The sequence below is a fragment of the Blennius ocellaris genome, assembly GCF_963422515.1.
Source record: "Blennius ocellaris genome assembly, chromosome: 23".
NCBI lineage: Eukaryota > Metazoa > Chordata > Actinopteri > Blenniiformes > Blenniidae > Blennius > Blennius ocellaris.
Window position 1 is genome coordinate 2099582 of NC_137672.1, and position 15960 is coordinate 2115541.

A 15960-nucleotide genomic window follows, 5' to 3' on the forward strand; every position below is an offset into this window, starting at 1 on the left:
TCAAAGAAGAACGTCATGCAGTTCTTAAAATTTCAGATGGAAGTGGCCATAACCTTCTAGGGTCAGCATGACAAGACAACTCTGACTTTTGTTTTCATTGTCATTTTATTTTTGCACTGAGCAAAAATGAGAAGCTATTTATTTTGGGGATTTTGCGCGACACAATCATTGTTTATATTTTTGTTTTTGCACTTAGAAAAATGGACAATAGTTTCCTACTTTGGTTTTGCACTCAGGAAACAATGTTGCTATGTTCAGGTACCAAATATAGAGTTTTGTACATCATTACTCAATTGTGACTTTATTGTGTTTTATCGGAATTTAAAACCAATGTCCACATATGTGGACATCATTTTTCTCAGAAACTACATCATGTAATAAGATAATTCTCTGTTGTAACACTCATCAGGTCCCAATAAGCCCAAATAGCAAAGAGAAATTAAAATTGAATGCCATTTAAGAGTCCGGGTCCTAGGAGGTTAAAAACATTGTACGCACAGTGGCCGGTGCTACTGATTAAATAAACGGAGAACATCTTTCCTTTCTCTTTCCATTTCCGTCATCTCGTCTGTTTAAGGTCTTAAAAGTTCTCCTCAACACTTCTCTTGGTTTTCCACCTTTAGGAGCTCTCAGGGCTTAAGATGCTTTGTGAATTACTTTGATCTTTTACTGGATCAGAAATGGGACATATTGAGTCTAAACTGGTAATGGCAGCGTGTTTGAACCCAGTACCCAGTACCCAGTACTTAGTCTTTGCATAGTGAGCAGGATGATTGCCCAGCAAAGTTACACTGGATTACAAAAAAGAGACGGGGACACAGTTTTCATCGAGGGGAACTACTTGTCCACTGCCGGCCTCCACTGTGGTTGGACAGACCTGCAGGACCTCGCTGGACCAGAAGTGTCTGAGGTAAAGGTTGAGGGCTACGGTGACGACGACCCTATCTGGCCGCGAGTCTCTTATTAGACACGCCCAGAACACAAACTGGTGAAGACCGTGAAACTAGTTCAATAAACAGTTAACTAACAATTAAAGAAAGCTGTCCGGTCCTGTGAACGACTGTCCTCCGTCCAGGTGAACCGTCCTCACCGTGTGCTGGATCAACCCAGAGACTCAGCGAGGTGAATAACAAAACACTTTCTATTCCACTCATTGAGAGAATCTTACTGGTCTGAGGTGAAGTAAAGGTGACTGTTGAGCCCTGTGCTGCTCTAGAACTGAAGAACACCTCTGGCTGGACGCCTTCTTATTGAGGGACGTGTCTTCAGCGGTCTTACCTAGACCGGTCCTCCTTCCGTAGTGCTGAACGAGGAAGCCGATGGCGACGGTCTGCAGCATGAGGAACAGAGCCTCCCCCCAGGCACTGCAGGAACCACAACAGGTCAGTCACCCCCCCACAGTAGAGTGTGGAGGTCCTGAGGGGGTCCCACCTGAAGGGGAAGTGGTTGGCGATGCTGTAGGCCATGGTCCCCGTGATGGCCAGCAGCTCCAGCAGGACGGACTTGAAGCTCAGGCCTTCCGCACTCTTTGCTCCCATCAGCTTCAAGATCTGAGGCAACTTGACTGAGAACCAGGAGGACGGAGACAAAGAAGCACACAACACGATGTGAGGTCAGGAGTCCGCTGGTTTCTTCCAGTCCTTGTATTCACAGTGAGAAACGACAGAGAATTAAAGGGAAACTTTTCAACGTGACACAATACCGACAGGAAACTTAATTCAAGTGGTGAATTTAAAGTGTAAACACCCGTCTTCAAAATGGAGGCACACAGGCGGGACTGAAGGCGTTCAACAGAGAAGAAGTGAAAAGTAGAAAAGGTGGTGTTTCTATCTGAAGGTGGAGGAGAGGTGTGCAACCACAAGTCCTCAGACCTGCACCAGGCTGGACTGGCCTCCTGGGTTCAGCCTCCCTCTGGGGGGGGCGTGGCCTCAGGCTGCACCCTGTCACCACATCACACCCTGACCTCAGGCTGCACCCCGTCACCACGTCACACCCTGACCACGTCAGGCTCCACCACGTCACACCCTGACCACAGGCTCCACCCCATCACACCCTGACCTCAGGCTCCACCACGTCACACCCTGACCACATCACCACGTCACACCCTGGCCTCAGGCTCCACCACGTCACACCCTGACCACATCACCACGTCACACCCTGACCACATCACCACGTCACACCCTGACCACATCACCACGTCACACCCTGACCACATCACCACGTCACACCCTGGCCTCAGGCTCCACCCCGTCACACCCTGACCTCAGGCTCCACCACGTCACACCCTGACCACATCACCACGTCACACCCTGACCACATCACCACGTCACACCCTGACCACATCACCACGTCACACCCTGACCACATCACCACGTCACACCCTGGCCTCAGGCTCCACCCCGTCACACCCTGACCTCAGGCGCCACCCCGTCACACCCTGACCTCAGGCTCCACCACGTCACACCCTGACCACATCACCACGTCACACCCTGACCACATCACCACGTCACACCCTGACCACATCACCACGTCACACCCTGGCCTCAGGCTCCACCCCGTCACACCCTGACCTCAGGCGCCACCCCGTCACACCCTGACCTCAGGCTCCACCACGTCACACCCTGACCACATCACCACGTCACACCCTGACCACATCACCACGTCACACCCTGACCACATCACCACGTCACACCCTGACCACATCACCACGTCATACCCTGGCCTCAGGCTCCACCTCGTCACACCCTGACCTCAGGCTCCACCCCGTCACACCCTGGCCTCAGGCTCCACCCCGTCACCACGTCACACCCTGACCACATCACCACGTCACACCCTGACCTCAGGCTCCACCACGTCACACCCTGACCACGTCACACTCTGACTACGTCACACCCTGACCACAGGCTCCACCACGTCACACCCTGACCACGTCACTCCTCGACCACGTCACACCCTGACCACGTCAGGCTCCACATCACCACGTCACACCCCGACCACGTCACACCCTGACCACGTCAGGCTCCACATCACCACGTCACACCCCGACCACGTCACACCCTGACCACGTCACACCCCGACCACGTCACACCCCGACCACGTCAGGCTCCACGTCACCACGTCACACCCTGACCACGTCACACCCCGACCACGTCAGGCTCCACGTCACACCCCGACCACGTCACACCCTGACCACGTCAGGCTCCACATCACCACGTCACACCCCGACCACGTCAGGCTCCACATCACCACGTCACACCCCGACCACGTCACACCCTGACCACGTCACACCCTGACCACGTCACACCCCGACCACGTCAGGCTCCACGTCACACCCCGACCACGTCACACCCTGACCACGTCAGGCTCCACATCACCACGTCACACCCCGACCACGTCACACCCTGACCACGTCAGGCTCCACCACGTCACACCCTGACCACAGGCTCCACCATGTCACCACGTCACACCCTGACCACGTCACACCCCGACCACGTCAGGCTCCACGTCACACCCCGACCACGTCACACCCTGACCACGTCAGGCTCCACATCACCACGTCACACCCCGACCACGTCACACCCTGACCACGTCAGGCTCCACCACGTCACACCCTGACCACAGGCTCCACCATGTCACCACGTCACACCCTGACCACGTCAGGCTCCACCACGTCACACCCCGACCACGTCAGGCTCCACGTCACCACGTTACACCCCGACCACGTCACCACATCACACCCTGACCACGTCACACCCTGAAGAGGAAATCAATCAATCAATCAATCAATCACATTTTATTTGTATAGCCCTTTACAATAAGACAGTGGTATCCAAAGTGCTTTACAACAAAACACAGGTCTGACTGTGGGAGGAGCCACGGTGCTGCAGGTTGCTGGAAGCTTGCAGAGATTCATAAAAACGGAGCAAACAGAATAAATACTCGGCCCTCGACGGAATAAATACTCTGTCCTAGACAGAATAAATACTCGGCCCTAGACGGAATAAATACTCTGTCCTAGACAGAATAAATACTCGGCCCTAGACGGAATAAATACTCTGTCCTAGACAGAATAAATACTCGGCCCTCGACGGAATAAATACTCGGCCCTAGACGGAATAAATACTCGGCCCTCGACGGAATAAATACTCTGTCCTAGACGGAATAAATACTCGGCCCTAGACGGAATAAATACTCGGCCCTAGACGGAATAAATACTCGGCCCTAGACGGAATAAATACTCGGCCCTAGACGGAATAAATACTCGGCCCTAGACGGAATAAATACTCGGCCCTAGACGGAATAAATACTCGGCCCTAGACGGAATAAATACTCGGCCCTAGACGGAATAAATACTCTGTCCTAGACGGAATAAATACTCTGTCCTAGACGGAATAAATACTCTGTCCTAGACGGAATAAATACTCGGCCCTCGACGGAATAAATACTCGGCCCTCGACGGAATAAATACTCGGCCCTAGACGGAATAAATACTCTGTCCTAGACGGAATAAATACTCTGTCCTAGACGGAATAAATACTCGGCCCTCGACGGAATAAATACTCGGCCCTCGACGGAATAAATACTCGGCCCTCGACGGAATAAATACTCGGCCCTAGACGGAATAAATACTCGGCCCTAGACGGAATAAATACTCGGCCCTCGACGGAATAAATACTCGGCCCTCGACGGAATAAATACTCGGCCCTAGACGGAATAAATACTCGGCCCTAGACGGAATAAATACTCGGCCCTAGACGGAATAAATACTCGGCCCTAGACGGAATAAATACTCGGCCCTAGACGGAATAAATACTCGGCCCTCGACGGAATAAATACTCGGCCCTCGACGGAATAAATACTCGGCCCTCGACGGAATAAATACTCGGCCCTCGACGGAATAAATACTCGGCCCTCGACGGAATAAATACTCGGCCCTAGACGGAATAAATACTCGGCCCTAGACGGAATAAATACTCGGCCCTAGACGGAATAAATACTCGGCCCTAGACGGAATAAATACTCGGCCCTCGACGGAGTAAATACTCGGCCCTCGACGGAGTAAATACTCGGCCCTAGACGGAGTTAAAAGCCAAACTAAAAAGTGTGTTTTCAGCTTTGCTGGAGGAACCTGGTGGAGAAGAAGAGGGGCGGAGATCCTTTACCCATGACTGATCCCAGGATGATGCCGATCCCCAGAACCTTGCTGATCACAATCTTCAGGCACGGCACTGACACCAGGGGCAGAAGAGCAAGGCATTAGTCCGCTGACAAGGATTGAAACACACAATTCACTGAGGCAAGAGGAAGAGTTTCTCACTCCCTCTTCAGGTTGGTTCAAAGTTCAAATAAACATTAAAACAAAGGGACAGCAGACCAGCAACATGTCATGCACAATATGAGGAAAGTTGAATGAAGTCCAGCGTGAAGAACAACGACATCATCACATTGTTTGCTGCTGCGGACATGTTTGTGAAACACGAAGCAGCTTCACTGGGTGTTTTAATAGAAAATCCTCTACTGGGGGTCGAGGTTCAGTAAGAGGCTGAATTAGGAAAAAGAATCGTCAGACTTTAATCAACAAACTAAATAAAAACATACTGAATTAAACCAGAGGCTCTGGACGAACTGAGGTTGTTGAACTTTCTGCAGGATTATTCTGGTCCAAATATCACGAGAAACATGCTGCTTTCTGAGGAACCAAACTCTTTACTGACCAGGTGTGACGTCACACAGGGACTCATTAACCCTTTGAAGTTCATCAAGACTAAAACCTTCACTGATCAAGTAGAAGGTCCGGACCTCCGGGACCAGGTTTAGAGAGCCGGACCTCCGGGACCAGGTTTAGACACCCGGACCTCCGGGACCAAGTTTAGAGAGCCGGACCTCCGGGACCAGGTTTAGAGACCCGGACCTCCGGGACCAGGATAAGAGAGTCCGACCTCCGGGACCAGGATAAGAGAGTCCGACCTCCGGGACCAGGATAAGAGAGTCCGACCTCCGGGACCAGGATAAGAGAGTCCGACCTCCGGGACCAGGTTTGGACACCCGGACCTCCGGGACCAGGTTAAGAAAGCCAGACCTCCGGGACCAGGTTTAGACACCCGGAACTCCGGGACCAGGTTTAGACACCCGGACTAGACACCCGGACCTCCGGGACCAGGTTTGGACACCCGGACCTCCGGGACCAGGTTTAGACACCCGGACCTCCGGGACCAGGTTTAGACACCCGGACCTCCGGGACCAGGTTTAGAGAGCCGGACCTCCGGGACCAGGTTTGGACACCCGGACCTCCGGGACCAGGTTTAGAGAGCCGGACCTCCGGGACCAGGTTTAGAGAGCCGGACCTCCGGGACCAGGTTTAGAGAGCCGGACCTCCGGGACCAGGTTAAGAGAGCCGGACCTCCGGGACCAGGTTTAGAGAGCCGGACCTCCGGGACCAGGTTTAGAGAGCCGGACCTCCGGGACCAGGTTAAGAGAGCCGGACCTCCGGGACCAGGTTTAGACACCCGGACCTCCGGGACCAGGTTTAGAGAGCCGGACCTCCGGGACCAGGTTTAGACACCCGGACCTCCGGGACCAGGTTTAGAGACCCGGACCTCCGGGACCAGGTTTAGACACCCGGACCTCCGGGACCAGGTTAAGAAAGCCAGACCTCCGGGACCAGGATAAGAGAGCCCGACCTCCGGGACCAGGTTTGGACACCCGGACCTCCGGGACCAGGTTTAGACACCCGGACCTCCGGGACCAGGTTAAGAAAGCCAGACCTCCGGGACCAGGTTAAGAAAGCCCGACCTCCGGGACCAGGTTAAGACACCCGGACCTCCGGGACCAGGTTTAGACACCCGGACTAGACACCCGGACCTCCGGGACCAGGTTTAGAGACCCGGACCTCCGGGACCAGGATAAGAGAGCCCGACCTCCGGGACCAGGTTTGGACACCCGGACCTCCGGGACCAGGTTAAGAAAGCCAGACCTCCGGGACCAGGTTAAGAAAGCCCGACCTCCGGGACCAGGTTAAGACACCCGGACCTCCGGGACCAGGTTTAGACACCCGGACTAGACACCCGGACCTCCGGGACCAGGTTTGGACACCCGGACCTCCGGGACCAGGTTTAGAGACCCGGACCTCCGGGACCAGGATAAGAGAGCCCGACCTCCGGGACCAGGTTTGGACACCCGGACCTCCGGGACCAGGTTAAGAAAGCCAGACCTCCGGGACCAGGTTAAGAAAGCCCGACCTCCGGGACCAGGTTAAGACACCCGGACCTCCGGGACCAGGTTTAGACACCCGGACTAGACACCCGGACCTCCGGGACCAGGTTTGGACACCCGGACCTCCGGGACCAGGTTTAGAGACCCGGACCTCCGGGACCAGGTTTAGACACCCGGACCTCCGGGACCAGGTTTAGAGACCCGGAACTCCGGGACCAGGTTTGGACACCCGGACCTCCGGGACCAGGTTTAGAGGACAGGAAGTAACCAGCTCGCGCTGCTCACCGTCCAGGAGGTTCCAGTTGAGAAAGAACTGGTCGTAGCAGGACTCCGGCATGAAGTAGGACACCAGGAGTCCTTTAAAAGGCTCCATGAAGGACGAGCCCAGGTCCAGACCCCCTCCGTCCGACATGTTCAGCCTCAGCGACGCGGAGAGGAAGAACAACAGTTCCTAGGCTGCGCGCGACGCGGCTTCTTCTTCTCCTCTTGGTTTATTGGCAGGTTCAACCGGACCTATCGGTGCATAGCGCCACCTACTGGACCGGAGTAGGTAGCACGAGTTCCTCTCGATCACTTAATCGATCATTAGTTACTAAATAGAAGTTTAAAAGAAAAACAAAAACTCAACTAACCTTAAATTCTACAATATAATCTTGTCTCCTTCAAGTCCTGCACTGAAGCTTTCTGTGTGTCCTGCACCCCTTTCTGCTGTTCCCAGGAGACCCTCCAGGCGCCATACTCTACCTGCCATACTCTACCTGCCATACTCCACCTGCCATACTCTACCTGCCATACTCCACCTGCCATACTCCACCTGCCATACTCTACCTGCCATACTCTACCTGCCATACTCCACCTGCCATACTCCACCTGCCATACTCTACCTGCCATACTCTACCTGCCATACTCCACCTGCCATACTCTACCTGCCATACTCTACCTGCCATACTCCACCTGCCATACTCCACCTGCCATACTCTACCTGCCATACTCCACCTGCCATACTCCACCTGCCATACTCTACCTGCCATACTCTACCTGCCATACTCCACCTGCCATACTCCACCTGCCATACTCCACCTGCCATACTCTACCTGCCATACTCCACCTGCCATACTCCACCTGCCATACTCCACCTGCCATACTCTACCTGCCATACTCTACCTGCCATACTCCACCTGCCATACTCCACCTGCCATACTCCACCTGCCATACGCTACCTGCCATACTCTACCTGCCATACTCCACCTGCCATACTCTACCTGCCATACTCTACCTGCCATACGCCACCTGCCATACTCCACCTGCCATACTCTACCTGCCATACTCTACCTGCCATACTCCACCTGCCATACTCCACCTGCCATACGCTACCTGCCATACTCTACCTGCCATACTCTACCTGCCATACTCCACCTGCCATACTCTACCTGCCATACTCTACCTGCCATACTCCACCTGCCATACTCCACCTGCCATACTCTACCTGCCATACTCCACCTGCCATACTCCACCTGCCATACTCTACCTGCCATACTCCACCTGCCATACTCCACCTGCCATACTCTACCTGCCATACTCTACCTGCCATACTCTACCTGCCATACTCCACCTGCCATACTCCACCTGCCATACTCTACCTGCCATACTCTACCTGCCATACTCCACCTGCCATACTCTACCTGCCATACTCTACCTGCCTCCACTATCTTTCACATTACTTCTGTCCTCTCTCCCCTGTGTTTCTGTCAGTTGATTAATACATGTTCCACATCTGGTGATGTTTTGCACTCCGTACATTCAGTTGAATGACTTTTCCCATCAAGAACATTGTTTCATTAAGAAATGTGATCAATGTTAATCTGGTCACATGTTCCTCTCTTCTATTGGCTCTATATGTTCCCTGTGTTTTAATGGATTTCTGCACATTGTCATATTTCCTTCAGCTGCTGTCCCCGTCCCATCTGTCCCCGTCCCATTTATCCCTATACTATCTGTCCCATCTGTCCCCGCCCCATCTATCCCCGTCCCATCTGTCCCCGTCCCATTTATCCCTATACCATCTGTCCCCCTCCCATCTGTCCCATCTGTCCCCGTCCCATCTATCCCCATCCAATTTATCCCTATACCATCTGTCCCTTCTATCCCCGTCCCATCTGTCCCCGTCCCATCTATCCCTGTCCCATCTATCCCCGTCCCATCTATCCCTGTCCCATCTGTCCCTGTCCCATCTATCCCCGTCCCATCTGTCCCTGTCCCGTCTATCCCTGTCCCATCTGTCTCTGTCCCATCTATCCCCGTCCCATCTATCCCTGTCCCATCTATCCCTGTCCCATCTGTCCCTGTCCCCATCCCATCTGTCCCCATCCCATTTATCCCTATCCCATCTGTCCCATCTGTCCCCGTACCATCTATCCCTGTCCCATTTATCCCTATCCCATCTGTCCCTGTCCCATCTGTTCTTGTCCCATCTATCACTATCCCACCTGTCCCTGTCCCATCTGTCCCCATCCCATATGTCCCCGTCCCATCTAGCCCTGTCCCATATGTCTCCGTCCCGTCTGTCCCATACGTCCCCGTCCCATCTGTCCCTGTCCCATCTGTCCCCGTCCCATCTATCCCTGTCCCATATGTCCCCGTACCATCTGTCCCTGTCCCATCTGTCCCTGTCCCATCTATCCCCGTCCCATCTGTCCCCATCCAATTTATCCCTATACCATCTGTCCCATCTATCCCCGTCCCATCTGTCCCCGTCCCATCTATCCCTGTCCCATCTATCCCCGTCCCATCTATCCCTGTCCCATCTGTCCCTGTCCCATCTATCCCCGTCCCATCTGTCCCCGTCCCGTCTATCCCTGTCCCATCTATCCCTGTCCCATCTGTCTCTGTCCCATCTATCCCCGTCCCATCTATCCCTGTCCCATTTATCCCTATCCCACCTGTCCCTGTCCCATCTGTCCCCATCCCATATGTCCCCGTCCCATCTAGCCCTGTCCCATATGTCTCCGCCCCGTCTGTCCCATACGTCCCCGTCCCATCTGTCCCTGTCCCATCTGTCCCCGTCCCATCTATCCCTGTCCCATATGTCCCCGTACCATCTGTCCCTGTCCCATCTGTCCCTGTCCCATCTATCCCCGTCCCATCTGTCCTGCCATTTGTCATTATTTCTTTTTTGAGTATTGCCTTACCTTCTCCTTTACCAAAAGGTTTGTCTATGATGTTTGGTATTCTGGTTGCTTTGTTGACTATTTCATCTGCTCCCTCATTCCTTTTATTCCAACATGGCAGGCACCCAGCAAAGTCTACTTCCACCCAATCCTTTCAAGTCTCAATAAAGTTTGCTGAATTTCCATCATTAAGTCTTCCCTGTTTGATAATGTAGATTGTAGAGTTAACAGGACGGCCATAGAATCTACACAACTCTGTCAGGACTTCCTCTACCCACTGTGGTCACACAATGATTGCATCATTTCTGTTGTATAAACCGACGTCTTACCAGGAATCTTATTTCCAATGTTAATAATTATTAAGGGTATAAATACTCCTGTGCCTACTCTATCATTTTCATCCTTAGATCCATCTGTGTATATATATATATATATATATATATATATATATATATATATATATATATATATATATATATATATATATATATATATATATATATATATATATATATATATATATATATAGATATATATATATATATATATATATATATCTATATATATAACAATATAACAATATATATATATATATATATATATATATATATATATATATATATATATATATATTGTATATATATTTAGATGATCATTTCAAATTCATCAGACAATTCTGATCCGACCTTAACTTGAAATCTTCGATCAGAAAGGAAATCTAATACCAGTTATAGAATATTCCTCTAATTCCCATCCTATCCATTTGACTTAGCAACCCTTATCTCCACATAGAATCATAAGATTTTTCAATATCAAAAAATACTATAGCCATTATTTCTTTCATTTTAAATGTCTTCTCTATCATTACTTACCTGAACCACAGCCTCCGTTGTTGAACGTCTCAGAAATCCACTTTGACATGATGCAATTAGCCCTCTAGGTTCTAAAAAGTAACTAAGTCTTCTGACCAGTACCTTTTCCAATTATTTACATAAATGAGAGCTTAAAGCTTTAGCTCTATAATTACCAGCGTTGTTCAGTTCTTTACCTGGTTTGTTAAAAGCAGTACTCTTACAGCCTTTTGGTGTTTTACCTTTTTCCCATATCTTATTAAATAGCTGTCAAATGATCTTTAATACTTCTTCAAGTACTTTTCTGAACATAGCATGACTCAGCTGATCCTCTCCTGTTGCAGTATAACCAGATCCATTTACTGCTGTTACCACTTCATTCATGCTTATTTCTGCATCCATAGCACTTTCCTCGTTGTCTTTCTTTCTAAATAAATCCCCATTTTCATTTAGCATTTCATTTTCTCTTTGCCTATGGAGGTCATCCACATGGTTTCCACTGTGGACACCAGCAGAATTCTTACCTAATACGTTTGTCTTTTCCTCCTCTGTTATTGCCACCACTCCCTCTTCCTCTAAGTCAGGTATTTTAACAAATACCGTATTTTCTGCCCTATAAGGCACCTAAATACCTCAAATTTTCTCAAAAGCTGCTAGTGCACCTTATATATGGACGATTGTTCTACTCGAGATGCTATTTGACAGCTGAACAACCAGAAGCTTTTATTTTGACAACTCTAACTTCTCAACCGGATCTTCAGAGCGGACGACACTCCACACAACACCTTCATCACTCATGGTTGAACACCAACATTCTAACAAACCAAAATAAACTAGATGAAATAATGACTCCCTAAACTGGGGAACAAAAACACATAAACACAATCAACACAACACCAAGCCCAACAACGAGCCACAATAACCTCCAACACAAAACATGAATTTGTCGACATGAATCCTGAGCTCCTCAGTGCAGCCGATAGAAACTCCCATAATTCATTGCAGCTGTTTGTGGTGTTTTAAATGCAATTATTGGGGGTTCTATTTGGTTTGTGGTGTCGGTAATAATTGTGTTGTGTTGTGTTTTTGTTGCTTAGTTCATGTAGTTTAGTTTATTACCGGTAGTTGTAAGTTGTCAACCAGCAGTGAAGAAGGTTTTGTGTGTAGTGTCCTCCTGGCATAGGCTGCAGGTAGACTATCTAAATAAAGTGTGTGCACCTCTCTGGGTGTTAGAATCAGAGGAAAATGTAACCTAATGGCTTTGAACTATAAAGGTTATGACCACTGGTCTATTCCATGTGCCTTATAATGCGGTGCGCCTTATAGGTCAGAAAATACGGTACCTTCTTCCCATTAATTTCTTTTAACATTGATCAAACAGCTCCAATTTGAACTTCCCTCTCGAAGGTAGACCAATTGTTTCTACATGCACTGCGTTTACAATTTTTAATCACGCTACAAGCTAAAGCCTTTTTCCTTTGATAATTGAGTATATTTTCTTGATTCAGATTATTTCTCAATATTCTCAGTGAGATATTTTGCTCCTTTATAGCTTGAGAACATTCGACATTCCACCACGGAGCCATTTTCTTGTCTTCCCCCAATGTCTTCATTGGTATAGAATTTAATGCAGCATTTCTTATTAAATTTTAAATTTCTGATGCTTATTCCTCAACACTACCCTCACCTGGAATCACTTTCACTGACTCACTACATAGTTCTGAAAATCTTCCCCAACCTGCTTTTTCAAAATTCCCCTTCTTATGACTTTCTTGTACATTTATCTCAACGTTTACAAAGCACAGAATTGGAAAATGGTCACTTCCAATACTTGAACTATCTTTAACATTCCATTCACAAGCACTTGCCAAATGATTGGAAATGAGAGTGAGATCAATACTTGACAATGTGTTCGAGCGTATTTCCTTTATTTCGACACACTAACTGCCTCCCATGTATCCGGTCCTCCACCACCTCACAGTGTCTGTACCAGGTCCTCCACCACCTCACAGTGTTTGTACCAGGTCCTCCACCACCTCACAGTGTTTGTACCAGGTCCTCCACCACCTCACAGTGTCTGTACCAGGTCCTCCACCACCTCACAGTGTTTGTACCAGGTCCTCCACCACCTCACAGTGTTTGTACCAGGTCCTCCACCACCTCACAGTGTTTGTACCAGGTCCTCCACCACCTCACAGTGTTTGTACCAGGTCCTCCACCACCTCACAGTGTGTGTACCAGGTCCTCCACCACCTCACAGTGTTTGTACCAGGTCCTCCACCACCTCACAGTGTCTGTACCAGGTCCTCCACCACCTCACAGTGTTTGTACCAGGTCCTCCACCACCTCACAGTGTTTGTACCAGGTCCTCCACCACCTCACAGTGTCTGTACCAGGTCCTCCACCACCTCACAGTGTCTGTACCAGGTCCTCCACCACCTCACAGTGTCTGTACCAGTTCCTCCACCACCTCACAGTGTTTGTACCAGGTCCTCCACCACCTCACAGTGTTTGTACCAGGTCCTCCACCACCTCACAGTGTTTGTACCAGGTCCTCCACCACCTCACAGTGTGTGTACCAGGTCCTCCACCACCTCACAGTGTTTGTACCAGGTCCTCCACCACCTCACAGTGTCTGTACCAGGTCCTCCACCACCTCACAGTGTTTGTACCAGGTCCTCCACCACCTCACAGTGTTTGTACGAGGTCCTCCACCACCTCACAGTGTTTGTACCAGGTCCTCCACCACCTCACAGTGTTTGTACCAGGTCCTCCACCACCTCACAGTGTTTGTACCAGGTCCTCCACCACCTCACAGTGTTTGTACCAGGTCCTCCACCACCTCACAGTGTCTGTACCAGGTCCTCCACCACCTCACAGTGTTTGTACCAGGTCCTCCACCACCTCACAGTGTCTGTACCAGGTCCTCCACCACCTCACAGTGTCTGTACCAGGTCCTCCACCACCTCACAGTGTGTGTACCAGGTCCTCCACCACCTCACAGTGTTTGTACCAGGTCCTCCACCACCTCACAGTGTTTGTACCAGGTCCTCCACCACCTCACAGTGTTTGTACCAGGTCCTCCAGCACCTCACAGTGTTTGTACCAGGTCCTCCAGCACCTCACAGTGTTTGTACCAGGTCCTCCAGCACCTCACAGTGTTTGTACCAGGTCCTCCACCACCTCACAGTGTTTGTACCAGGTCCTCCAGCACCTCACAGTGTCTGTACCAGGTCCTCCACCACCTCACAGTGTTTGTACCAGGTCCTCCAGCACCTCACAGTGTTTGTACCAGGTCCTCCACCACCTCACAGTGTTTGTACCAGGTCCTCCACCACCTCACAGTGTCTGTACCAGGTCCTCCACCACCTCACAGTGTCTGTACCAGGTCCTCCACCACCTCACAGTGTTTGTACCAGGTCCTCCACCACCTCACAGTGTTTGTACCAGGTCCTCCACCACCTCACAGTGTTTGTACCAGGTCCTCCACCACCTCACAGTGTTTGTACCAGGTCCTCCACCACCTCACAGTGTTTGTACCAGGTCCTCCACCACCTCACAGTGTCTGTACCAGGTCCTCCAGCACCTCACAGTGTTTGTACCAGGTCCTCCACCACCTCACAGTGTCTGTACCAGGTCCTCCAGCACCTCACAGTGTTTGTACCAGGTCCTCCACCACCTCACAGTGTTTGTACCAGGTCCTCCACCACCTCACAGTGTTTGTACCAGGTCCTCCACCACCTCACAGTGTTTGTACCAGGTCCTCCACCACCTCACAGTGTTGACTACCCAGAGGCCACTGTGTGCACTGAAGTCCCGCCCAATATGTCTCTTCTATCACCGGGTCTATTTACTATCTTCTCTCAGGATTCTCGTCTTAATGGTTTACAAGGATTGTACAAGTTAACTATTATTACGTGCCCATCTGTTTTACATATTCCTGTAACTACACCTTCTATTTCTCATGTGGTTTTATCCTTCTATATGCTGTTCCATCCCTAATGTAAGATGCACACCCACCACCCTGGGTTTCACTTCCATCATCCCTCACTGACTGAAAACCAGCTCAGGTCAAATCCAGGTGGGGCCGAAGCAAAACGTTTCTTGAACACAAATACTATCAGGTTTACTTTTGGATTCTGCTATAAACTTTTTGAATTCCTGACCATTTGCAATTAAGCTTCTGGCATTCCATGGTATGAGCTGGAATACCATCAGAAGGTTAAGCAACACTCTGTGATCCACCATCGTTATTTATGCTATAAATATGTGTCTCTTCAGCCCTCAAGTCTTTAATTCCTAGAAACTCCTCAGCAGCGTCCACCACCGTCTTAATCCTGTCACTAGTCACTTTTCCTTTTTTGTGTTGTAGCTACATTAACAAGTTTACACATGAAAGCTACAAAGCTCTTTCTTTCTTCAATCAAGGTGTTCTCCTCAACATTGGATTCATGGATCCATGTCCGCTGGCCTTCCTGGTTGGATTCTCCTTGTTTGTTCTCTGGGTCGGCTTCACTGTAGTACTGCATCTCTTCGACATACCTGTTTTCATTCCTCTTACTCTGCTTCCTTTCAATGACTGCAAAACTCTTTACTGCCTCTGCAGATGATACCTTATTGTCAATCTTATGTCTCTGAACGTCCTTGCCTTGTTTCTGTACCTCACATCCAGCCTTGCAGCACCAGGCTCTCCTCCACAGTCGCAGCATTTCAGCTGAGCTTCATTACTA

At 50.1% G+C, this 15960-nt stretch overlaps 1 protein-coding gene across 1 annotated transcript in view; it reads right to left on the bottom strand.

Moving 5' to 3' along the window:
• The window catches only part of mpdu1b (mannose-P-dolichol utilization defect 1b), an 18055-nt gene extending 10386 nt beyond the window's left edge, over positions 1-7669 (bottom strand). Inside the window, exons 1-4 of the mRNA XM_080518989.1 lie at positions 7498-7669; positions 5163-5228; positions 1432-1564; positions 1279-1364 (exon numbers count right to left, since the gene is read on the bottom strand). Coding sequence (XP_080375115.1) covers positions 1279-1364; positions 1432-1564; positions 5163-5228; positions 7498-7624 — 412 coding nt within the window. The 5' untranslated portion in view covers positions 7625-7669. The remainder of the gene's footprint in view (positions 1-1278; positions 1365-1431; positions 1565-5162; positions 5229-7497) is intronic.
• Between the last annotated feature and the right edge of the window lie 8291 nt (positions 7670-15960).